We start from the raw sequence: 27,084 nt of genomic DNA, 5'->3' as shown, positions 1-27,084 counted from the left end.
TCCTACTACCCTCTCCTCCAAACTATTGGCCTCCACAAAACTAATCTCTTCCTCCCCCCAACTTCTCAAACACCCTCTTTTCACCCTGTAGCATTCAACTCACATTCACCCCTTGCACTAATCTCTCTACTCGCTCATTACACAAACGCGTACACTGGCACTGCAGACCTACTTCCACTCCTAATCCAATACCTCACATGCTCCTCGAATCTCATCCACAAGCTGCAATGCCCTCCACCTCTGATCTTGTCCAAAAGAAAAACACACTTGATGCATCCTGCCCCTCGTGTATAAACCCTGGTCCCTCCCAGGATTGGATACCTTTTCACAGGCCAATCTAGGCTGGTCTTCCCCCTCAGTGGTGTGCGTGTAGGGAAAGGTTCTCAAAAAGGAGCCTGCCCACTTTCTTCACGCAGGCTTTCCACGATAGTGCCATATCAGACCAGAAAGAATTGTGTTCAATTTCAGGTTAGGCCTCCCTTTGGTAAGCATAGTACTTTTAAAGTAGTTTCTGGTGGTCTTGGGTCTGTAGCAGCATCTCTGGAGCACAGAGCTCTGCGAGGCCAAGGGGGCATGGCTTCCTCTGGTGTGGCAATTCTGTCTGCACTGCTAGATGGCGGTTGCTCTCCCCAGTTTGGGTCGCAGCTTCTTTGGATTGCTTGCGGTTCACAAGGGGCTTTGGTGGGTGCTTATCTTCATTGCCACTTTGTTTATGCTCAGTTTGATTGATTCTTTGGGAAATACAAAGAGGCAGGCAAAAAACTGCAGGCAATAAACTTGTTGAAGTGGAAAGGCATGAATCAAAAGGTGGTCACAAAGAAACTTGTTGGCACCAGGCCGGCTGGCAGGAATTGGGGTCTGCTCTGAGGCCACCATCCCCCTTCCAGTGAGAACTAGATCTGGGTTTCTCTGTGGCAGCCTCCCCCTCCACCACTTCACAAGACCACATGCTGGCCTTCTCAAGTCAATGCACTGGACATCCCAGTTTCCCACTGTGGAAAAATAGCTTATAAAGGGCAAGAGCCAGAGTCACTGATAATACACAAGCAAATTTGATTGGCACGTACTTGGCAACCAGCCTAGGCACCACCTGGATAAATACTCCTGACATGACTGCTGTCAATTAAACCCTTTTCTCTGACCTATCCAATGCACACATCAGCCCACGGTGGAATGCCTGCACTTAAAGAGAAGTGTTGGAGTACACTGTAAGAGCCCTTGATGTCCCTGTTCCAGCTGTGACAAGAAAAGACATGGGCCAAGAGAAAAGGACACAACAAGACATTAGCAAATCTGATGTAGCAATGCTTTCAACTAGTCATGGTAAGTACACAGAGTGACATGCCCTATAAGAATTAGTCCAGACTAAATGTATGTCTCGTAAAGCATAATATAAAAACGTAACCGTAAAATACGCATTTGTTATGATATGTTGGGGTGAACATGAAAAGAAATTGCTTGCCAAGTATCGTGCAATTGGTCAATCAATAAAAAGGTTCCTGTGGTACAGTGGAAATTGAAATATACAAAATATACTTTGAAGTAATACTTATGGCTTCACGCCATTGAACTTTATTATACTCACTTGTGCATGTGCAAAGGTAGTCGGTATGGCTGTTGCAAGTAACCTTCATGTCAGTCTGCAGTGGCCTTTCTTTGTATATTTTGCAGTCTTGTACACCTCTACTGTAAAATGTGGCATGAAAAAGCAGAATAGCTTTCCCTGCACATCTGCAAAGACATCATTGGCACAGCTATCCATTTAATTCTGTTGAATGCCACATTGTCGTATTAGCGCAACATCTTTTGGAAAAACGTGAAGTACTGTTGACAAATGTGTATGTATTTGCATCATCTGCATTTAAGCAAAAGGTGTCATGTCTGTGAGGCGAGATATTTGAATGCCACTGAAGCTTGTATCCCTTTGACAAACAGATTTTAGTTCAGGCCGGGGGCTGTTGGCCCATAATCTAAAACACGAATACCCAAACAAGGTGGGACATCCTGCTTAATACAATTACCAATGACTATTCTGTAGAGTGGTATATTGACTCCAAATTAGGAAGGTGCTTGGTCCATCAATTTATAATTATTTTGACTTTCTGCATATGTACAGCTTGAAACACCATTTGTAAATCTGCATAGTGTTGTGGAGGTACTCATTGTGAAATGGCACAGAACAATATATACCTTTGAAAGGAAAACTGAATGAAGAGCATGATGTACGTAATTGCTTACATTTCAATATCAGGCTAATATGTTGCATAAAGAGCTGTGGTGCTATCTACCAAGAGTTGCCCTATGAACACATAGGACCTTTGAAATTCTCAATTAAAAGTGCTAAAAGTATGGACAAACATTTGCTGGAAGGCAGAAAGCAAAACAGCATGCCCAAGTAGAGCAAACTCACAGGAGCGTCATCAATTGGATAATTTCAAAGGTCAAAGAGCATACAATCTGATTTCCATGCATAACCTTGTTACATTTTCCATGCCCAACAATTTAGAATTTCATTGGCATGTTCCAGTGTATTGTTGTATTAATATGGAAACTAGTATTTTTAATGAATGCACATTTTTAGCTGATGCTCCATGGCGATGCTCGATGAGATTTCACGACACAACACACAGCGCCTACTAAATGTCATGATGTTTTAGGATACAAATCGATATCCTTTGCTCAGGTGGCAAGGGAAGGGCCATTGCTTTTGTATTTGTACCCTGGGGGTGGAGATGTGAGGGAGGATCAACTGGGTAGAGGAGAATTGTGGAATGGAAGGGGGATGTCCTTGAGTGAGACTCATTATTCCCCATTTCCATTCCATGATGAACCTTCAGTGCAAGCAGCCTTTATGGGATATTGTCATCCTTCCCTTTTCTCCCTTCCAGGATGACCTGGGAAAATGCCATCAATGTAGTGACACTAGGAAGAGGTTAAAAAGGAAGAGGTCTTTGGGCATGCATGGCATGGGATCCCCTTTCCCTTGTGATAATAAACATTACCTTCCCCCTACCTTCATAGGTTGTTGCCAGTCCTTTTCGCTTATTTCCCCTCAGTCACACCACTCTAATACTGGGACGAGGAAGAGGCGACTGGGAGTTGCGCACACTAATATTCAGTTACACCACTTTGGTACTGAGACAATTTTTAGCAATATTCATTACTTATTTTCCACTTTATTCATTAAGATTCTCTACTTGTCTTTCATCATTCACTACATGAGTTTGCACATACTTGCATTCCATGTGTAGGCTCATCAAAGCTTTCCTTTAGTTCGGTATACAATAATGCTTCATTCACGTTCTTTCACTTATAGTTCAACTTGCTTGTATTGCTCAATAAAACCCTAGGTGTAGTGGCAGTGAAACCTGTGGGCATGAAAGCCTGGGGTTATCGGTTGCGTGAGCAGTGATGGGTGGACCGTGTGGTCCTACAACTGTGCCTAGACCGAGGATACCCCGTTTGAAAAAGCTGAGTAGAAATAGAAAGAATTAAACTTCACTTATGAAATCGATTGCTGAAGTGAATACAGAAGATAGAAATTTAAGTAAGCTATTGAAGAGTCTGAATGAGTTTAAAGTTGACCTAGAACTGGTTTCGAGTATTAAAGAGACTGGAACTGATTGTGAGTTGGCAAGCTGGACAAGCAGACTTCTTGGGGAACGGACCCCCCAGGCCCTTTTGCAACAGTTGTCTTCTTGGGGAAGGGAACCCTGAGGCTTTTTGGAACTGTTGTCAGCTTTGAATAATAGTAAGCGAAAAGCTTGGAGGGGAGAGACCAGGGCTGCAGAGCTGACAGATGCTGGATATACAAATTTGTGCATGAATGAAGAATAGTTGCTGGACAGAGATCAAGGATGACATAATAAGAAGCAAACTGCGAGTACAAAGGGAGTCAACGGGGATTAGCAATGTACGCAGGACATATTTCTCTTAGTAAATGAACAAACATTTGTGAATGCCAAGTATTGACAATTAAAGGATGCAGAAAGCATTTGTGAGACGAAGCAACCAAGTATCCAGAGGCCAAAGAGGGTTATGACACCTGATCTGATTGAATCAAATAGCACTAAATAGAGGACAAAACTATGGCTTCCTCACACATGGTGCAAAACCAGAAAACAAGGGCTATTCATAAGCCCCGGACAAAGATAACAATGTACCTTAACTACCCTTAAAGTTCCAGAGAAGACAACATCCAGCAAGGTCAAGTGCAAACGAGAAGCCTTGGCTGAAGGCTTGGCCGATAAGAGATGGTAAACTGTGCAAGTGGCCAGTAGTCTGACGTTCTCTGCACCTGGGTTTCATTCTGCGTATGTGCTGCTAACGAGCTGAGTGTCCAAGGTTGGGAGAGAATGCCAACCAATCATTAAGACCTATGCAATGGTGAGCCCACAATGTTGCAGGGGCCAATCCGTTGCTGTTATGCTGCTCTAATCTGTATCATACGTAGTTAGGAGGAAGTTCAAGGCATGCCTACCAGATGAGGGACAGCCAATGATGCTACTAACACGTATGGAGACTATAAGTAGATAGGTTGTATTATTTGCCACGTAGCATGATGTCATAACTGACGAACATTGAGGTATAAAGCCTTGGTGTGCCTGAAATGTCGCTGACAGTGCGTGGTCTACCACTTGTTGTTTGCCATGTTTCCATATTTTATTGAGTTGATAATAAAGTAGTATTTTGCCATATTCGAGTCTGTCCGGTTATTTGGGCCCGAGATAATTTATTATGGTAATCCCATTCAGTGCATAAGAACGCTCAAAGGTGCTACTGTACATTTTGGTAGCGGTGCGGATGGTTCATATTCAGACCGTCGGATGCTTGACGTCTTCCACCATTTGTCGGACGACTGCAGAGTTTCCTGCGAAGAGCGGTAGTACAACACGTGTGACCAGAGACGGTGGGCAGGTGCCTCTTGGAGAAAATAAAAACTGTCCAGTCCCCGCTGGCGGCCCGTGGTGAAAGGTGAAGCGGTCGATTGGGGAAGAGTCAATACCGAAGGGCTGGAACTGAATAACGGATGTTAGTAGAAACATCAAAAGTGGCAAATAAAAGGGGAGGGACTGGGCGTGTGTGTGTGTGTGTATGTATATATATATATATGTATATAGTATCTGGATTTATTAGGGAAAAGGAGATACCTCAATAACATTCCTCAAGAAGGAAGAAGGGACCGCATCAAACTCCGGAACGGAGTATTATTTAAGGGAATCCTGTGGCTACAGCCAAAGAAGGGTGCACGATACACTCCAAAATGGAGTAAAATAAAGATGAGATACGTCTATCAATAGAATAGGACAAGACGATTATAGAAAAAGTGTGCACACGTGTTTTGGGGTTTTGAAAAATATCAGTGTAAAATATATATTGACGTGTTTTTCATTAGTGGTGATAAAAAGAAAGTTGAAAGCTTAAAAACTATAAGAACAATAGTCATACAATTTAATAAAATTATTAGACCCTAGAAAATCAAGCGATTGGTGCCAATAAAACCTAAGAGGGTAGTATTTGAGGAAAAATAGAATAAAATAAGATTTAAAAATTTACCAAAAATAATAATAGGATAAGTACGAACTGATAAACACAATAAATGAAGAGATAAAATGAATATTGTTGTATAGGCTTGGAAATGGTTTTGAGTAATTGGTTTTTGAACTAGGTGGTGATCTATTTATTTTATTTTATTGTGCATTTGTAAGGCGCTTATACATCAAGGAATTGTGTTTCAAAGTGCCCAATTGATGGTGCTGGCCTAAAGTGATTGTTGAAGTTTGATTAAATAAATAATAAATGAGAAAACCCGGTAAGTATTGACAGTTAAAAACAACTTTATCATTATGGGGGACACTCCCCTTTTACATTTATGCAGGACATTACCAAGTTTACACCTAAGATTAGAAAGTACCACGCTGAGTAGGTAAAAGGAAAGACTAATAAAACAATCATGCCATGGCATCAAGAAGGTTCATTATCAAAAGCAGTATTGTGAGACATGACAACATACTTGCATGCCACATATACAGGGAAGACGCTACAGAAAAGGTTAGCTGTTTTAGGGTTATGACAGATTTATCAGAGTGAGAGAGAAGATCCAACTGGGAAGGAGTGGATGCTCAATAAGCATAAAGAGGATGACGTAATGCCCTCACCACCTCTTTCTCCTCCTATAAATGATAGCACGAGGGAAGACAAACAGGGACTCTATCCTCTAAAGCAATTAATGGCAGAGCTGGGGTATGTTAATCCAAAAGACGCACCTACCGCTTATAATAGTGATGACAGCAGGGAAGAAAGTAAAAATAAAGGACCTAGATATATGTCCACACACAACGAACATAAAGAGTGTGATGAGAGAAAGGACAGATAGAAATAGAAGAGGAAGAGAAAAGGAGAGAAAGACAAAGCAAGTGGAATGATAATAGTACAAAACAAGTGGATGGGAGGACAGATACTTCTTAAATTAAATGCAAAGCCATTGACGATATTAAAGAGAGAGGAAAGAGAAAATAAGGAAAAGGAACGAGAAAGGGCATACAAGGAAGAGAAATAAAAATATAGGAAGCGAAAGGAAAAACAGAAGGTATGAAGAACAGAAAAAGAGAAAGAGGAGAAGAAACAGAAGTCCAAAGATTGAAAGAACATAGGTTGCAAAGAAGGCGAGAGGAAGAAGAAAATAGAGAGATGAGAAGGGAAGAAGAAATGAGAAAGAGTAGGGGACAAAGATGATGAAATAGATCATATTATTAACAGAAGTATGATACCCATTGAAGCACGAGAACGATGTGAAGAAGAAAGAGGATCACAACAGCCCCGCAGAGAGCTGCAGGGGATACCGAGAATACAGACGTGGGCCGATGATCAGAAGGCATAGGGAAAAAGATTGGTGATCTATATAATGAGAGAGAAGGGTGGTTATGAGGTTATGGGGAGCGTCGTAGGATCTCCACAGAAGCAAACAGGAGATAGATTGGACAATGCATTGATGGATGAGCATAGAACGCTGTCCTTAAGTAGACTAGATCTTGACGATGAAGAAAGGGATAATAGCCATACCTGTTGAGGAATAATGATGTCAACGAGAATGCACGAAGAGAAGGTGCATGCTGTTTTTCAATAGATCAGAGTATAGCGAGAGGGGTAAAGTGGTCACCATATACTGAACAACCACCAGCACGGTTGCGTAGTGCAGGGGATATGTCATCAATGATAGACGGGCGAGACTAGCCCCACATTGAAGACATGAAGTGTAGGGGGATACGATTTTGGCCAGGATTTACACAATTCCTGTTATTAGAGAAAAGGGGAGGACAACCAAAATATAGTCCGTGGGCACAAATAGACAAGAACATTTGAAATGTAAATTTCCTAGTTTCACTGCGGGTGCAGGAAAATGGATTTATGAATTAGAAAGAATGACAGCGGGAATGATGGTAGCATTAGGTGATGCAAAAAGGCCTACTGGAAGATATTCTAGGGGACATTTGGAGACTGGCAGGATATCCAAGTGTAATTACATAAAACACGTCACACGACGGAGCGCCATTTTATAATTGCACCGCAGACATATGGAGGGCGCTTAAGAGTACAGTATCCAGACACATCAGACATGGGTGCGATTATGACTGGGAAAATGGGAGAGGACTAAGATCCTGTTGCCTTTATTCAGGAGATTCAGGAACGTTGGCGTCTCAAGATGAGATCCATGGGATAAAACAGTGGAATTATTTGATCATATTTTATGTCAGGGACTGCCCGAGCCAGTGCAACGGCAGATGAAGAAACAGGTAGGGATGGAAGCAAAGCCATGGTCAGAAATACAGTTGACTATTGTACACCATTGTCGATTGTTGCAAGAGAAAAATAAGAAGAAAGTTGAGACTAGAAAGCAGGAGGAAGCTAAGTTAGTTCAGAAGAAATTGTCAAAGTCTGCTATAGAAGATCAAGGTGCTTACCCATGGTAACGTTCTTTCAGCTGCATGTTCCTCCTACGCATTCCTCATCTCTCCATATCCAGCTTTAGCTGCTCCAGAATTTGTTTAGCAGCAGGGGGTGCTGCGCGTCAATGCCTGTTAACTCGATGTCCCTCGAGGACCTCTGTCTCGGTGTCAACGTCATCAATGGTATATAGCGCGCACAGCAACCATTGGCTTCAGTTCTGTTTTCAAGTGTATTAGTTTATCCTACACCCGACAGCTACTCACCCAGAAACAGCGTAAAGCTGCAATGGCATGGAAATTCTACTGCGGGGGTAGGCTGGGAGGGTCGATGAGGAACGCGTGGGAGAAACATCCAGTCGAAAGAATGGATTGTGTCCTCCGACGTATTCCTCATCTTATGATAGACTCCCAAAGCAGTATTTGCATCTTTGGAGGAGGAGTCAGAATGTACAGTTTCCGATTAGAATTTTGGGGCTACTTATTGGTCTGTATGTACAGAATATAACACTGCCTTCCCAAAAACACCTTCCCGGCCTGAGGAAGGGTCCAGACTATAATTCTTTGTGAAAGCGTGGCCTGAGGGCCATGTTGCAGACACACAAATATCTTGGATTGGTACTCCCCTCTGTAAGGCAGAGGAAGCAGCAATGCCCCTGGTCAAATGTGCTCTCTGACCCTCAGGAGGATCTTTTCCAGCGAATCTGTAGCATTCTGATATTCCTAGGATGATCTACCTAGATAAAGTTTGCTTTGAGACGGCCATATCGAACCTATGGCCTGTGTAACCAACCAAAAGTTGATTGTCTTGTCTTAATTTAGACATTCTGGAAATGTAGAAACTAAGTGCAAGTTTAGGGTAAAGCCCGTGTAGTGTTAAGGAACTCATGGTGGCAACAGTAAAGGCAGACACAAGTAGTCACAGTTCAACTGTATGCAGGTTGGAAAAACATCTAATCTAAGCCTAAATCTAAGATGATAGCAAGCGTTGACCATCAAATGAAAAATAAGGCAGTCCTAGTGGAGTTGTGTCAAATAAAAGGGCCTATACTAAGAAAAACCTATTGCCAAACCTTACAACTAATACAAAACGAGTGTGCAATAGTTTTCAAGAAAAGAAAGAAGTGTTCACAAATAATATGTCAGGATGCGGAAGCCTGGGTCTCCCTTCCCCACGTTATGAGCACTGGATAAGTTGGGATCTTGGAGCACAGTACACTCTCAGACTTCCCCAGCATGAGACAACAGTTCCGCTTTCAGTTATCAGGGCCATCGATGGCCAAGTCTCATTTCTCTTGAAAGTCTCTTGCCTTCGAGGGCCTGATGTATTCACAATAACAAAATAAAAGTCCCTTTTATTCCTTAGGATGAGGATTCCTCACCCCTGGCTCCTCCTCTTCCAGGCGCTGACCCCTCTTTAATTTCAGCCTCCCTCCAATTCCCTTGCTTTCTCTACAGTTCAATCAAAGGCTTTCAATTGTACAGGGATTTTGCTAGACCTCCTGTATTACCACTTTGACCTGTCTTGCTGGCTCTCCTATGGCCTTCTGGCATCTGTAGTCTTCGATTTATGGGATAAACCAGGGTTCTCGAGACAGCACCCATGTGGTGGCGGTCCCCTCTGCTGCTGGTCTTCCCTTTAACAAATTCACAGGTCTTTGAGCTTCTCTTAATATGCCACTTTGCGATTTTCATTCAACACAGCCCAGTTCTTATTGGTTCTCCCTTCGACTGGCTGTGATGAACGGCTTGGCTTTTCTTCTCGAGTCAAGGCCAGCACCATGGCCGAAGGAGTCTCCCTCGCTCAAGCTTATCGGCGTATGCATGCCCTGTGTACTGTTGACATCTGCTGCAAGACAGAATAGCTACTGTTCTCTGGCTTACGTCTTCTTGCTTGAAGGTTTTGCAGGTTTGGGCTGGAAAGGGCAAGGTTGCTTCTCTCCTTTGCACCCTCTCGATTCTTGCTGCCTTTCTCCTTCTCTTAAACTATCATGCCTGGATAGCTGTCTCGTTGTGCCTTGCTTGTACTGTGCCCTCTTGCTCCACCTTTTATCCCTGTGGGAAAGGGAAAGGGCCGTCAGGTGTGTGTGATTCTGGTCAATTGCCTGACTTTGCCTGACCCTTGTATTGGGACATGTCAGGTAAACGGCTCTGGTGTTAGTCCGTTGTCTTTAGTGTTGTGTGAAAGTATTTGTATTTTATTTATTTGTATAGCGCACCATGCCCAGGGGCAACCAGGCGCATCACTTAGTTACAACATAGGAAAAACAGACAGAACCATAATTACAAAGTTTACAAGTATAATACAGAATTTATAGGTATGATAACAGCAATGAGAGGACAAGCAGATTATATATACATGTACAAATTAAGCAGAGAACCCAGAGCTAAATGTCCTGGGCGGCCTGCCAGGTTTTCGTAAGGTGTTTGAATCTCGGGAATGAGGGTTCTGCTCTTAGCTCATTAGGAAGCGTGTTCCAGAGTTTAGCTGCCAAGATAGGGAAGATAATTCCACCTTATCTTTGGAGATTGAAACGTGGAACCTCAAGGCAGTTTAAATGAGCCATTCTGCGGGGTCTAATGGAGTTGTGGAGGGCAAATCGGTTAGACAGGTAGCAGGGAGCTTGGTTATGAAGGCATTTGTGGGTAAGAGCCAGGCTTTTCAGGGAGATACGGTGTGGGACTGAGAGCCAGCAAATATTGCGTCTGGTGTCGGATATGTGTTGGCGCCTGGGAATGTTGAGGGCAGCTCTAATAGCATTGTTTTGGACAATTTGCAACTTGTTTAGGTTGCAGCAATTGGTGCCTAGGTACAGTGCATTGCAGTAATCAATCTTGGATAATACAAGAGTTCTAGCCAGGGTGACACAATTGGTTGCGGAGAGGAAAGGGCGACAGGCTGTAATAAGCTTGCAGGTATATGCTGCTGCGGAAGAGACTGAGTTAGTTTGTCTGGTCAGGGATAGGGTCGAGTCAATGTAGATCCCTAGGGTTTTTGTGTCCTTGGCGGTTGGGATAATATTCCCATCGATGATGAAGGACTTGAACGCAGGATCGAGTTTGGTAAGTTTTTGTGGCAAACCAAGAATAAGGAGCTCAGTCTTTTCATCATTAAGACAGATTCCGTGTTGAGCCATCCACGCCTGGATGACCTGGTAGATGACATTGATAGCGAGGGAGTCAGCCGTGTAGTCACCTGAGATAGGGATTAGTATCTGGGTGTCGTCGGCGTAGTTGGTGTGACACCCAGATAGTCCAAGATATCTAAGAGAGGTTTGGTGAACACGTTATACAACGTGGGTGAAACACAAGATCCTTGTGGCACGCCACAGGAGACAGGTGCAGGTGGGGCGGCTGCTAGTGGAGAGAACACACGCATAGATATATTGTCTAAAAAGGAGCTAATCCAGGTTGTAACTTTATCAGAGAAGTGTGCAGCTGATTTAAGGTGGTGGCAGAGGATTTCATGATTGACAAGATCAAAGGCCACCGAAAAGTCCAAGAGGAGTAAGAGAGCAAGTTTGCCTTTGTCTTTTAGATCTTCAATCTGTGTTTTTAAATCTATGAGGGCCGTTTCAGTGCCGTGACGTGGCCGGAACCCAGATTGCCTAAGTCCCAAGAGTTTGTTAGATTCAAGGTAATCTTGAATTTGTAGATATGCTGCACGGTCAAGGATTTTTAGTAAAAACGGGACTGTGGCGATTGGCCTGTAGTTTGTGGGTATACTAGCGTCCAGGGTAGGTTTTTTCAATAGGGGGATGACCCAGACGTCCTTTAGATTGTCAGGTATGATCCCAGAGCGAAAGGAAGAGTTGATGAGCGTAGTAAGGAATGGCGCTAGGTCATGAGCTGCTTCCTTGATTATAGCTGCCGGGCAGAGGTCGCCTTGGCAATTGGTCGGTTTAAGGCTGGTGATGATCTTTTCCACTTCGGAAACGGAGAGTGGAGAGAAGCTAAAAGGAGTCAGAGAGTCTGGGATGTGGTGGTTTAGGGTGGGGATAGGGTTGGGTTGGATTGTAGGCTTGATGGTTTGTTATTGATTTTAATTTGGAGGATGGCAATCTTGCCGAGGAGAGCCTCTTGGATTTTGGTACACCAAGTGCTATCTTTGATGCAAGTGTCTGGTGCAGTGACAGGGGTTTCAAGTTCTTTTAGGATTCTAAACAATTCTTTGGTGTTGGATTTGGCTTGTTCGATACGTTTATTGTAAGTGTCTTTTTTAGCCTGGAATATGGCTTCCTTGTAGTTAAGGGTGGCCAGGAGGAGGCACGATTTGTTGGCTGCGGACTGGTTGCTTTTCCAATGTGATTCCGCAATTCGTTTTTCTTTGCGCAGGGTTCTGAGCTGGGGTGTGAACCAAGAGTTCAGGTGGGCTCGAGGTTTGGGTTTTCTCAATTTGGATGGGGCGATGATATCTAAGGCTTTTTGCATAGCGAGGTTAAAGGTGTCAACCATAGCCGTGGGGTCGGAGCATGAGCGAACCTGGTCATTGAGAGCCGGGAGGAGGAGGGGGAGGAGTCCGTCGCAAGTGATGTCACGTTTATTGCGGGTGGCAGTAGCCGGTGCAATGGTAGGAGAGAGGCTGGCAGGTATGGACTGAATGTTAAATGTAATTAAGTTGTGGTCAGTCCATGCATACTGTTGGTTAGAGACGATATGGATAGGACAATTGTGGGAGGCTAGCCAGTCGAGGGTTCTGTCCTTAACGTGGGTAGGTTGGTTGATAAGCTGTATGAATCCTGCATTCATAAGCATATTATCAATAGACATGGCAGCAGTATCATTGGGATCAGTGAGGCCCAGGTTAAAGTCCCCTAATATCGAGGCTTGGGATTTGGTTTTGGTGTTATGAGTGATGATGTTGGAGAGGTCCTCAGCGAAGGTGGATAGCGGCCCAGGTGGCCGATAAAGTAGATGGAAGGTGATAGAGTGGTTAGGAGTGACGGCTAGTTTGGCTGTCAGTGCTTCCATAGAAGAAAAGTGATGCACAGAGGAGAGGTGGAAGTTTAGAGCATTTTTATGGATGATGGCAATGCCACCACCTTTGGACTGGTTAGAGTTACGATTGTGTCTGATAATGTTGTAACCTGGAGGGATGGCAAGGGAGAGTAGTGGGCCAGAGGCTGCGTGAAGCCAAGTTTCGGTGATAGCCATAAAGTCAAGGTCGAGGGTTAGAATAAGGTCAGCCACTTCTAGAGCGTGAGCCGTGAGTGATCTGACATTGATTAATGCACCCTTAATATTGCTAGTGTTAGGGAGGTTGGGGTGAGGTGATGATGGGTTTTTCAAGTGTGTGGATGCGGTGGAGGTCAGAGGCTGTTTGTTAAGATGCACAGAGTGATGGGAGGCGTGCGTGAGTCGCGAGCCAAGTCTGGCATTTCTCAGGGTGATGGAACATGGTATGTTTGGTGAAGGTCTGGAAGCAAAGTGTTGGAGCCATAAGGCTGGGTTGTTGAGGTAAGGGTTGGTGTGGTGAGCAGTGGACGGCATAGTCATGGTGTTGTGAAGATTGGGGTAGTGGAGGGAGGCGGTGGTGTAATTGGGTGCTGTCCCACCGGTGTGCCGTGTGAGGTAGAGTAGGGTGGGCAGTATTCTTGCAAACAGAGTAGTGAGGGTGAAGGGCATTTTGGCCTGTTAAAGTCTAAAAGCAGATGCCTGCCAGATCTACAAAAAGGGTGGTTGAGGTAGAGGTGCTGTTGTAGGCAATTGCACACGATGTTAAACAATAATAACAGTGACCACCGTAGATGCAGTGGCGTGCACAGAAAGTAAGGCAGCAGTAATTGCGGTAGCAGTGTATTAGGGTACAGATACTTAGATCCCTAGATCCCTAGATTCGATTTTAGCAGAGGGAGCCAAAAAGGCAGTCGATTAAAATGCAGAGAGGCACAAGTTCAAATGCATTAGTAACGAACACATAAATGTGATTTGTTTATGAGGAGAGTGGATAGTAGAGATGTCTACCAGAATGTAGAGTACATAGGTCCGACTAAAGGTGGCGTACTGTTGCGAATGTTTTAAGCAACCTTATCGTCCAATGCAGTGGCTGGGACACATAGCAGATGCCGGTAAGGTAATAAAGGGAGCAGATTGAGTGAACAAGGTAAGGGGCGCAGGTGGAGTAGGTAAGACAAATATGGATTACTCACAACCTCATAAGAAACGAGCAGGGGGTTTGGCCCTGGGCTCTGGTCAGCTAAGGACAGTCTCTGGACAGTTGTTGGCCTTGCCCTCAGGGCCTTTCCCGGAAGGGCCGGCTTGCACCTCCCGGCTTCTGATGGGTGGAGAAGTAGGGTGGGAGAGCCAATCAGCAGTCTTCTCAGGTCAGGTGAAGGAAGCACAGAGGAGGGGAGGCTTCAGAAGGCACGGGCGGCCATCTTGGAATGGATTCAGCCTTGTGTGCTGTAATGGTGGTCGAGTGGTTGAGGCTCAGTCAGAAGGACAGCCACAACTTTACAAAATTTGCAATGTGCAGGAAAGGGGGGGGGCAGTGTTTTTGAATGTTCTAAGTGGTAGGATGGGGAAAAGGTATTGCAAGAAGGGGGAAACCGCGTCACACCCGCCGATGTCCCACTCCCACTCTCCGAAGACTGCCCCATCCAGGTGATCATCCCTCACTGGTCCACCCCAGGAACTGGATCCAACAGCGATGGCTGTGTCCTGGCCACCTGGATGAAAGGATGACAGATCCCCGGGGACTAGCTAAGGAGACACCTTCAGGTTTCTCACAGTAGCCTCTACTCTTCCTTTACAGGATGAGGCGGGGATAGAATGAAGGTAAAAGGATTTGAGTTAAATGAAACTCAGAAAATGTGGGGAAAAAAGTAGGTTTAACATTAAATACAATATCCCTAAAGAAGACTGTGTAAGGAGGCTTGTAGGACAAGAGTTGAAGGTCACTCACCCTACGGGCGCATGTAAGAGCCACTAAAAGGATGGTCTTTAAGGTTATCAATCTTAAAGGACAGGCTCGAAAGGAGCACACATTAGGATTTCAGAACTAGTTTGAGATCCCAAACCGGGACTTCAAAAGGGACCGGAGGAAAAACATTAGTCCATCATTTCAAAAACTGTATAACCAGTGGAATCTTGAAGAAAGACATCTCTTAGGAGGAGCGCTTGAAAATAGCGCTGCTAGATACCCCTTAATTGTACCAACCTGGAACCCCAGATTGGCCAGGTGTAACAAGAATGATAACACCATAGATGTACTGCATGTAAAAGGGTCCATATTATTATCCCTGTACCAGCTGCAAAATGTGACAGCGGTGTAAAGATTTTGTTGCTGGGCTTTTGGCCGAAAGCAATATATCCATTATGTCATTCGGGAGGTCCCAATCCTTGTACCTCAGCCTCTCAAAATTTTGACCTCTGGATGGAGAAACCGACCCTCCTCTCGCAAGAGAAGGTCCTCTCTTTGTAGAAGACGCATTGGAGGGAAGATGGACATGTCCAGAAGGTCCGGGTCCATGTCCTCCTGGCCGAATCTGGAGCAATTAGAATCATGGATTTCCCGAACTTTGTCAACCTCCTCATCACTTGAGAAATGACGGGGACTGGAGGAAACGCGTACAGGAGTGGAAACTCCCAGTCCACTACGAACATGTCCCCTAGAGCTCCTCTTGGTGGAAATTCCCTGGTTGCGAACAGATCCACTTGAGGGGTTCCCCAAAGGGAGAGGATCTCTAGAAGGACTTCCTGAGCTAGTTCCCATTCATGGGACACTGTGCTCTACCTACTCAGAGCGTCTGCCACCATGTTCTCCTCTCCGTCTAGGTGAGCTGCCGATAGAGAGACTCCTTGAATTGCCCAGAATCAGAGCTGCATTGCTTCTCTGCACAGTGGTAGTGACCCTACGCCTCTTCTCTTGTTGGAGGTAGTACATGGCCACTGTGTTGTCCGGCATTATCAGGACATTCTTTCCCCGTGCAGAGGGCAGAAAGGCTTTCAGCGGTAGTCTGATTGCCCTCAGGTCTAAAATGGTTGATGTGCAGTTTGTACTCCGATGGAGACCAACGACCGCTAATAGTCAAGTCGTTGGCATGGGCTCCCCAGTCCGTGAGTTAGACGTCCGTCACTAGGGTTATCTCCGGTCATGGTTGCCAAAAAGGTTCTCCCTTCAAAATGTTGTTCTCGCAGGCCCACCACAGAAAGTCCTGTGTGACTCTGCTTGGAACCTGAAGGAGGTTTGACAACCTGCCTGAGAATTGCAACCAACGAGTCCTGAGGACATTGAAAGGATCTCATTTTCAGGCGGGTCTCTGGGACCAAACAAATTCAGGGTGCCATAAGGCCGAGCAACCTCAAGAAATCGATGGCTGGAATATGCTGGGCACTCTGGAATTTGGTGACCATCTGCAGAACTTCTTGAGCCCTCACCTCGGGTGGCAAGGCTTTTCTCAAGGAAGTGTCTAGGACAGTTCTGATGAATTGGGGCCTTTGAGATGATATCATGTTGGACTTCTTGAAGTTGGGGAGAAGCCCAGTTTGTGGAGGGAGTGACAGGTGGAGCCGAGATATTCAAGGGCCTGTTCGGGGGAACGTGCCCTGATCAGCCAATCATACAGGTGGGGGTAGACGTGAACTCCCCCCCCCTCTCCTGAGACTTGCTGCCACCACCGCCATCTACTTGGTGAAAATCCTCTGGGCGGAGGTGAATATCCTCTGGGCGGAGGTCAGCCCAAATGGCAGAACTCAAAACTGATAATGAGAACCGCCAATGGCGAACCTCAGATACTTTTTGTGCTTGTGATGTATTGGCCCATGAAAGTAAGCATCATTAAGGTCCAATGATACCATGCAGTCCTGATGCTGGAGGGCCTGAAGAATCTGAGAAAGGGTAACCATCTTGAACTTGTCCTTCCTGAGGAACCTGTTCTAGAAGTCCCAGATGGGTCTCAATCCTCCGTCCTTCTTGGGTATTAACAAGAGGAGTACCAACCCTTGCTCCTCTCCGCTACAGGTATCGGTTCTATAGCACCTTTCTCTAGCAGGGTCAACATTTCCTGCATAAGAAGCGGATCTGGAACTTTGAAAGAGCTGTTACCCAGTGGATAATCCTAAGGACTTTTTAAGAAAAGGAAGGCAGTAACCCTGGGCAACTGTTTCCAATGCCCATGCATCAGAAGTAATACCCCCACCATTCTTTCAGATGCTGGGAGAGTCTGCCTCCCACCAGGGTCTTGTGGAGTAAGGCCTCAGAGAGTTTTTGAGGTGGCTGATGCAACGGCTGCGGGTAAAGCAGCCCCTTTGTGGGCGGTTTTAGCACCTCTTCCCCGTCCACCACGGGGGAATGTTCTCTGACCTCTTTGATTTGACAGTCCTCTCCCTCTTCCAACTGAGCAATAATAGCAAAAGGACCTGCCCCTCCAAGTAGTACCAGTGGGGAGATACGGTTGTGGCTGTCTGATTACAGCGCCAAGGGATTTGGCTTCTGGTTTGGAGGTCTGCAGCTTCTCCAAGCTCTCATCAGCCTTGCTGCCAAATAAAGATGTGCCGTCAAAGGGCATGTTATGTTAAGAAGTCTAGACTGCACATCTGGTGCAAAACCAGACTTTATCAACAAGGCAAATCTGCGCATTACAGTGCTAGCTGCCATTGCTCTGCTGAAGCTGTCAGCAGAGTAGAGACCAGTGTGGAGGGATTGGCACATTGCACATTTCCCATCGTTGACAATGTTTAAAAAGCCGTCTTGTTTTTCACCTTCAGGGATATGTTCAGCTGCCATCGCTATGTAATCCCATAAAGTGAAAGTAAATTTGGCTAGTGCACACGTGGTATTTGCCGGTTTAAGGGCCATACCCCCCGCAGAAAAAACCTTTCTAACCAAAGCGTTATAACGCTTGTCATCTCTGTCCGGGGGTCTAGTTGGGTATACATTCTGTTTGAATCTAGAAGTGGCAGCCTGAACTACCAAACATTCGGGGGTTGGATGCTTAGTTAGATAGTAAGAGTCACTGCTTGATGCTCTATACTTGCTTGTCAGCTTTTTGTTCAATGCTGGAATTAATTCTGGCGTCTCCCAATTAGCATCAACTCTCCTTTGTAAACCTACATGGAAAGGAAGAATAGGGTCCTCCTGGGGTCGTTTATCCAAAATATCGGTGAGGTCGTCCTGCTCAAAAAGAGTTGCGGGCCTTTTCTATACCAGATATTCTATGACCCTAAACATCAGCTATCTGTAATATCTATCGGCATTGGTCTGAAGGATCTGGTCTGCCAAACTATCTCTGGGGAAGTGTCCAACCCACTTGCAGATTGTAGAGTTTCATGAAGTTCTTTTATTCTCGAGTCCTCTGAGATTAAGGCCTCTGGAACACTTGGTGTCCCATACTGTAACCCAAAGGGACGCGATTCATCCGAAGATGGCTCATGATCCTCATAAATTGAGGAAAGAGACTTAAAAAAAGTCTCTTAGGCATTGGGGTGAAGGTTTTCTCGACTTCCTTCGAGGGTTTAGCCAATTGCGTCGACAATGGCGCAGAAATCTTCGACGACACTGAGGCTATTTTAGGCATCGACTTGGGAGTCTTTCAGCGCCAATGGGATTGATTTCCACTTCGAAGGAGTCTACCTTTGAGGACTCCTGAGGAGTTTTCTCCTTGACACTCGGGCCCGAAAGCACTCAGGTTTTGTCCTTTGCCATTTTGTCGTGTTTGTCAAATATTTTTTCCAAGGGGTTCAAGGCTGGAATTCTCTAATAATTTGAGCATCTTTACTCTGAACTTCTCCCACTCAGCCGGTGAGGCCTGTCTGGTCGGGCACGAGACCGGTTACGGGGAGGAACTCGACAACGAAGACGGCGATCTGTTGCAGCTTTTCTTACACTGCCTTGAGGATGAGGACGAGTGGTGTGGGCCATTGTGTGATCAGAACCTTCTAGCTTTCTTCCGACGAGGAGAGTCGAAGGGGATTTATGAGACCTACCTGCAGCTTACTCCCTCTACGCTCTTTCAGGGCTTTCGCTGTCATCAATATGCAGGACCCACACTCCGATGTTAAATGAGTGGATCCTAAGCACCACAGACACACCCGATGGGGGTCCGTAAGGGACATTTACACCCCTCAGTCGTGACATTTTTTTAACCCTGATCTCAGAGTCAAAGATGCCGACGACAATGTCATCTTTTTCAGTAATCACTAAAGGTTTGACAAGGAACAGAAGCGCGCCGATATTCCTAAGCGATAGCTCTCACTGAAAAACGGAACTGAAGCCAACAGTCGCTGCACGCGCTATATACCATCGATGATGTTGACACCGAGACGGAGGCCCTACAGGGACATCGAGTAGTCAGGCTTCGACGCGCAGCACCCCCTGCTACCAATACTGAGGAAGCGGGGGACACCCTCGCAACCGCCGAAGCCAAAAATACCGAACATGGGTATCAGCAGGGGACACCCCCGCAACCCCAGCTCTTCATGTTTGGTATCTTCGGCTTCAAACTAATGGTGGTGACCGAAGTCAGTCAAATCTACCATTCGACCACATTTTCTTGTACAATTTGGCCGAAACGATCCCTAAGACCCACACATCTTCAGCCGGCTTGCCATGCACCCAGTGACACAACATAACATTCACAAACTTAATTCCATTCAGATACAAAAGTCAACACACATATGTTTGCATACACTCACACACAAATGCACCCAGCACCTCCATTGACATGCACTGTGTGCACACAACATTTATATCTACATATACAATAATACATGGAAACAGTGGCACAACGTCCATTGAGCAGACCAGACTTTATCACCCCCTGATCCCTGAAATTTTGGGCTAAGTTGACTTGACCTAGATGAACTATAAAGCCATGCCTGAAAGGAACAGATTCACTGGAATATCAGAAATTGCCTTGATTTTTTGCTTTAATTCAAAGGCAGAAGCCATAGGTTAATGCAGTGCAGTGGGTAATCAAGCATACTTGGTATCAATGTTTAAATGCCATATATATCCAAACTTGGGTTCTGCATAGCACCTTATATGTGTACGTGCTGATATATTTTTTCTAAAAGATTCTGACTGATTACAATTAAAAGGTACGTTTTCCTGTGTTCAAATGACTCCAAGCAGTGGAGTTCCGAGCAGAGGGGGGGCAAGCTGCCCCCCTGGCTCTTTTAAGAGCCAGACCGGTACATTTGTCATTGGGACACCTCTCCCGTTTGGCACCTCAAAGAGGGCGCCCAACGGCAAAGGTGTCCCGCTGGCAGGACAATGTATGCTGAGCAATTCCTACTCAGCATGCTCATTGTCCTGACAGTGGGACACCTTACCCGTTCTGAATGGTAGATGTGTCCCGCTGCCAGAACAATGTCCCAAGGAGCTCCGGGCAGTAGAGTGGGCTCACGTTCCTCTGTATCAACAGAGCATTACAACGTGAGCCATTAGGCACTGATGGGACGGAGGGGGGTACTATTAGCAGGGACTTTTGTCCCTTTAGAAATGTGAATGGGAGGGAGTGATCAGAAGTGAGAAGGGTGCATAATGTTGCATGCTTTATGAAATAATGACTATGGCTTTAAAACTGAAGGGGGATTTGTTAGGCTCACTTTAATCTACATGATGCTATTGTGACTTTGCATGCAGAAAGGGGAGAATAAAACTAAAGTCATACTCCCATTGCTCAACCTATTTCTATGACAATGTATGTAGTGTATGATTAGTTTATTATGTAATGTGGTTTGCTTCCAAGGAATTGCTATAAATAATTATTTAAGCACATGAAATGTAAAGCAAAACCTTAATAAATATCTATATAAATTAAACCTGGAAAAAGGTGCGAGTTCGCTTAAATTGTCCACATCCCAGTTTCACCATTTAACCAAGTGTGTGATCCTGAGCAAATCATTTAATCACTGCAGCTCTGCAAGTGACTCTGATTAACTTCAAAGCTTATGTTAATGTACATGGTATTATAATGGAAAACACTAATGACTATAGAGTTGCTCCACATATAAAAATCGTGCAATTTAGGTATTTTGCACCACAAAGCTGCCACTTGGCTTATTTATGGCAACTTATTCTGAAGTCACTTCCATCGTGTCTCCAAGTATCAAAGACTGATGATGCGCCTTGCAATGTCCTTTTCTGTCAAGTCACTTCTGTTGTTACAATCCATATAAAAATTCGGAAGTTTGCATGTATTTTGTCTCGGAGGGCTTAGACAGAGCTCTAATAGAGGAGTTTCCTGCATCTGGAATGATCCTGCAGTTTTATATTTCTTTTGTTATGTGTTAATGCCATCTTCCACTAATGTTACCAAAATAGTATATTGGGGCAGGGGTGGGCAGTTTGGGGGTGCCAATGAGACCATGTGGAATTCCATACACTGCATTTCATTGCTCAACTTCCCCCCTTCTACAACACTCTTACAATGCTGGATACTCCCCTGCTTAGTTTGGTATGTGAAGCAGTTTTTGCTAGTCATTTCAGAGAATTTGCAGAGTACAAAAGCTTTAGGTCACAGGTTTTCTCAGCTTGACTCTTTCCACTCTACTTTGGGAGGGCGCACCTTCCGCCAACTTCTGATGGTGGTGCTTTAGTAGCATCTGAAAAGTGGCAAGACTAATTTTAGAGGCGTTGTAGAGCTGTGGCTTTCCGCAGAGAATGCACCACTTGTTATTGTTAGTGTGTCTTCATACCTGGGGCCTTAATGTGTACTGTGAGCTCTGCTCACATTGTCCAAAAGTGACACGAACCCTCACTAGGGTCAGCCCGCAGCCCAGGCCCCCAACAAACATACACAAACACAATAAAAACTTATTTTAAAAAAAGTACCTCTGCTCTGCTTTCAAATGCCGCCCGGCCATGTCTCATGTTACAAGGACCTAACCTCTTCGCACTCACACACCTCCAAACAAAGCCGGAAAGCGATTCTCTGTGCTGCAGCCCCTGGAAGTGCTGCTGCTAGCGTGGCAGCACAGGCGCCAGGCACTGCAACACCCAGTTCAGCACCATGGCTGCTGACTTTGAGGCAGGCCAGCCAGGGTGAGGGACTAAGCCACGCAGGGCATCCCGGCTCTGAATGTGTTGCAGCGCAGCTGCCAGGCATCTCAGGATTATGTAATGAGAAAGCCTTGCTGGGCACCCCAGCCGGGCTTGCGCTGTCCAATTACATAATTGATGATTGCTGCCCCCCTGCCCTCCCTCCAAAAGATGGGGGGGGGACAAAAAGGCATGCCACAGAAGTTGGGGGGGACAAAACCCCCTGTCTACCCCTATAATTACACCCATGCGTATATAGTATGGTTTGGAATGCAGAGAATGTTTGAAAGAGCATATAACCCATCATATCACACCACCACACTTATTCTCTCCTTACATCACCACTCAACTAGAACACAGAGATACTATGACACCATTCGGTATAACTGTTCTCATACCAACATCCGCCGCTCACTCCACATCATTCTAAGTAATCACTGCTGGTTACACACCCACCAGCCATGCGTTCTCCTCAGGCCTAACGCAGCCACTTCCGGTCTGGATAAATCCTGCCAGAATGAACACATTCTCCTGATCTCTCAACCACCACACCTACCGCTAAAAAGCAGCTATTACACGGATTCCGCACGAGCTGCACACATACCCGGTACTAACACGCACCTTTTGACTCTCTCTACTCTTTCTACTGATCCGAACTTCGGTTCCCAAGGGCGTTCAACCTACAAGCACCTTCAGACCATACCAATGGTATATAAGGCGCTATATAAATGCAAAAGAACAATAACAATAAGATGAGGAATACATAGGATGACAATCCATTCAAAGGAGCAGTATTGACAAGTAGCGAAGACGTGGCCACACAAGAAGCCCAGTCAGTGCAGCAAAGCAATATAGTACACCCTATGGATCAAAGTGGGTACAACTTTTGGTGACGAGGTAGAGGAAATGGACCTGGAGGACGAAGTGGAGTTCAAAACCCTCAAGGGGGTCGAGGATTTAATGGGGGACAACCACAGCAATGTTGGAATTGTGGGACAACAGGACATATAGCTCAGAAGTGTAGAAGTAGAGGAGGAGGCATGCAACAGAACTGGCAATCTCCAAGAGGGGGGGGAGGGGCTATTCTCTGTAATACAATACACAGCCACAGGAATGTTATGCCCAAAGTCACACGCAGTATCAGACAGGCGCGCCACAAATACAGCAAGCGCAGCAGATTCCACAGCAAACACAGTTGCCATAAGGGCAACCACAGCAAGTACCCACGCAAGCACCACAAGTACAAACACAGAAACCACAGTACACATTGGTGCAGCAAGCAACAGTGCTAATATGTAAGGAGAATACAGGAGCTCCACAAGCGTCCACACCCAGGATAGGGAGTGTGACAGTAGTGGGAGGGAATCCTTTTACGGGTACAGAGATGAATTTATACCCACAACAGGAAAGCCCACACAGCGACTTGATGTGTTCAGTACTATCTGTGATATCAGACCCACAAAAGGAATCTAGGGTCAGGGCAGCGATAGGAGGCAAGACAATTTCGTTCCTCGTGGATACAGGAGCAACTCGTTCCTGTGTTAGAGAGGGGAAATACCCAATGTCTGGGATCGCTTTTAATGCACAGGGATTCTCTGGGGCCACAAGTTTGGTTCCTTTTACTGACGAATTACCACTTTCTATAGGTGAACATGACGTGTCAATGCCACTATTGTGCTCTCGGTAGACACTGGTTATCATATTAGGACATAACTTGATGACAAAATTAAACATGACAATATCTTTTACTGGCAAAGGGATGGTGACTTCACCTCCACGGATACATTATATGAATGGGAGATAGAGAATGGCATTAGTAAAAAAGAAACCGTTATTTTTTTAGGGTGATTTAGAGAAGGTGCCAAGCGTCTTATGGACCAGTAGTCCATATGGTGTGGGTCTATTAAGTGGAGCAGGAGCAGTTAAAATTAAGCTTAAACCAGGAGCAAATTTGCCACATGCAAAACAGTATCCCATGTACAGAGAAGCAGATGAAGGCATATTTGAGACCATTTCCGCTTCAATAAAGTAGGGAATATTAGTGCCATCAGAGTCCCCATGTAACACGGCTGTGTACCCAGTGAAGAAATCAACTGGGGGGTTGCAGAGATTGATTCCCGATCTACGCCCCTTAAACAATATTGTTGAAACGGTTTCCTCTGGTTACAAACCCTTCTACAATATTATGTAACCTCACAGCCAAAGCCAAATATTTTCCAGTACTACATTTAAAGAATGCCTCCTAAAACAGAGACATGTGAGACAGCCTCAGGGGTAATGTAAATTCCCATCAACCTTTAATAGAGTCCTTCAGATGGACCTAGGTAACGTACAGCTCGAGAGCACAATCCTTCAGTACGTAGATGATATATTGATGGAATGTATGTGATTTCTTCAAAAATATTTCACCGAATCCATTTCAGCAAAAAATGAAATCTACTTTTTCAACTTTTTTTTTAATGTGGGCGGAGACCCCCGTTACTCCCTCACCCCTCCCTACCATAACTTATAACAGAGCTGCTGTTAAGAAAGCACGAACATGTGTTGGCATTTTCTGAAGCGAGCTAAAGTACAGAGCAAGAACAGTGTCTGAGCTCTTTCCACCAACCTCCAACAGTGTGAGAAGATGGCATTGCTGTCACATACTTCAATCCCTTCTACTCGGTCCTGCGCTTTTCAAAACTTCTACTTCTCCCATGTCCGATTACTGAGTTCCACTGCCAAAAATATAGCACATTTCAAAGCCTCTTTATGAATCTCCTGACTACTTTAGGATAGTCCAAACAGGTTTAGAGGTTTTGACAAGCCATTTATGTTAGGCAAGCCTCACATGGAACTGCCAGTGCCCTAGCCCTATGTGCCTTTCAGTGTTAACAGCCTGTTGGGAAAGGCAGCTCAGTGAGTCAATAACCCTGCTGCAGAGATTATTGTGTAACCTGTTAGTTCAAATCCTGTTAACAGGCGAGTTAATGAGTCTGCATCAGAGCTATACATTTAAGATGCAGGTAACATTCAAGTGTAACACAGCTGACTTAACTTTCGACTTATCTAAAGCACTACTAAAATGTTCAGTGATTCAGAACACAGACATTTCATCCGAGATTCTCCATTTGCAATGGCTTAGAACACACAACTCATCAGGGCTGCTATACCTGTGATTGCTCAGAACACAACTCTTCAGGGCTGCTATACTTCTAATGGCTCAGAACACACATCTCATATGGGCTCTTGTAATGGCATACAGTGTTGGTAAAGCATCTGCATTCATGCAAGTGCATTACCTGGTCAGACAAACCTGTAACTCTATAATTCCCAGCCTAATGGCCAAATGAAAAGGAGCACCCAATGGTAAAGCTGCACGAGATTTTTTAAATAGAAAAGGCATTTTCAGCTTTTTTGGATATTTATTGGTGCTATGTTAAAAGGCAAACAGAAAAACAGAAGAGGAAGAGCAACTCTGAACCTAAGCAATACAAAAGAACAAATGTGCGGCATAGAAGGGGGGGGTGTGAAGGGACAGAGAACATACTAGACAATCCAAAACAGGAATTCGAGCAACAGGAAGAGAGCAATGAGCTACATGATAGGGCAACAAAGATAATGAGAACGGAAACAGAGTTAATAATAGGAGAAACACACAATAGGAATGAGGGATAGAAGCAGAGCAAAAGAGACATTTGGAGAAAGTAAAATAAAACATAGATCAACAGCAGGTGGGGAGAGATGGAAATAGAAAAGCAACACTAGAGAAGGGCAGGCCCATAACATAAGAGACAGCGCAAGAAAGATGATTAAAAGGAGTAGCAACCACAAATGAGAAAATGAAAAAACAGATATAGCCAGAGTAATGACATGAGAGAGGAAGTGGTGTTATATCAACCGATGCAGCGAGATATACGAGGGAAAAAGCAATAATAGAATGCACAGATGGAAGAGGCAGAGTGACAGAGAAACAGTCTGCAAAATGTGCCATTACAACACTTAAGGGTGAGAGGCTGAGCGTCAGAAAGTGAGAGACAGGGGAAACAAAGTAGCAAAGCGAAGGAGAGATGGAGCAAAAACATGGAGTGGCTGTCAAGCAGGTAGTGCCAGGCAGCAACAGTAGGCCCGAGAGGCAGAGAAGTGATGCTGGTAGAGTGAGGGACTTGATTTATGAATCACCTGACCTGATGTAACTAGCTGGCGTCTGTAGTAACTCTTAACAGAGTTTACGCCCACGTATCATGAAGATGAAGCTGGGCAGTATGCATCTACAAGGTTCTTGTGTTGGGAAAATGTTTTCCACAGGTGCAATACATTATTTAGAACCACTTTGAAATACAGCTGTTTTGTCACTTATGTTTTCGAACAAAGTTTGAATTTTATGCACAAATTGGATAGTTGTCAAACACTTTTTACTCTCTTGCTAAGGAGGAAAATCATTACTCTCTTGAAATTGGATTTACTCCCTAATTTCGAGAAATTGGGAGTAAAATACTCTCACTCCAAAATCCTTTCTGGGGCACTGGGGCTATTACAATGAAGTCTTCAATAATGCACTCTTCCTGTCATTCAGAAGAATCGTAGGATACCTAATAACAATTTTACTTTTTTCACCTTTCATTAAGGAGTTTTAAAAAGCACAAACTAAGCTCGAAAGCAAAAGACAGATGATTAAAATAATAAACGTAGGAACCACAATCTCCGCAATAGTAAAACGCATACTGAAAGTACATGTTTAAATGAAACAATCCAGTGTTGGAATAAGAGCTACATACAAAACAAAGCAGAAAACACAAACAGAAGTATAATTTGTCCGGAAATACATTTATCCAAAAGGAAAGGTACGTGAGAATGTTTAATGAGAGAAGTGTGTCTTGCCTTACCTGGGTTGATTTTCTTAACCACTGTCTTTCTGTGTTCGTCCCTCATTTGCTTTATATCCAGAAGATCATGTGGATTGCCATTGTGCTGGGGCCAGCAATAGACAAAGACCCTCGAGCCACTACTGCCACAGTCCACCACAATGCCGTAGTGTAGGTTAGGATTGTCGGTGTCAGTAGCTTCTAGGTCGGTAACTCGAGCAAGGTATCTAATGGTGTAAAAATGTATAAATCAGATTTTGAAAACTGTTAATCTCATCTCTCCTTTGCCCAGGACCAAAAACGTATATATTAA

General features: G+C 44.8%; 1 protein-coding gene across 5 annotated transcripts in view; it reads right to left on the bottom strand.

The window, feature by feature from the left end:
- The window catches only part of ENTPD4 (ectonucleoside triphosphate diphosphohydrolase 4), a 491,672-nt gene that overhangs the window by 451,820 nt on the left and 12,768 nt on the right, over positions 1 to 27,084 (bottom strand). For 4 of the 5 annotated variants that reach the window (XM_069617610.1, XM_069617612.1, XM_069617611.1 and 1 more), the window contains exon 4: positions 26,793 to 26,998. In XM_069617610.1, the coding sequence (XP_069473711.1) occupies positions 26,793 to 26,998 (206 nt within the window). Of the gene's footprint in view, positions 1 to 1,585; positions 1,732 to 26,792; positions 26,999 to 27,084 lie in introns of those variants that run through there. The other variant, XM_069617614.1, reaches the window with a different exon arrangement.

This window comes from Ambystoma mexicanum, chromosome 10, assembly GCF_040938575.1.
Source record: "Ambystoma mexicanum isolate Mex_15411 chromosome 10, UKY_AmexF1_1, whole genome shotgun sequence".
NCBI classification, from domain to species: domain Eukaryota; kingdom Metazoa; phylum Chordata; class Amphibia; order Caudata; family Ambystomatidae; genus Ambystoma; species Ambystoma mexicanum.
Note: the sequence above shows the minus strand (reverse complement) of the source record. Positions and strands in the feature narration are given on the sequence as shown.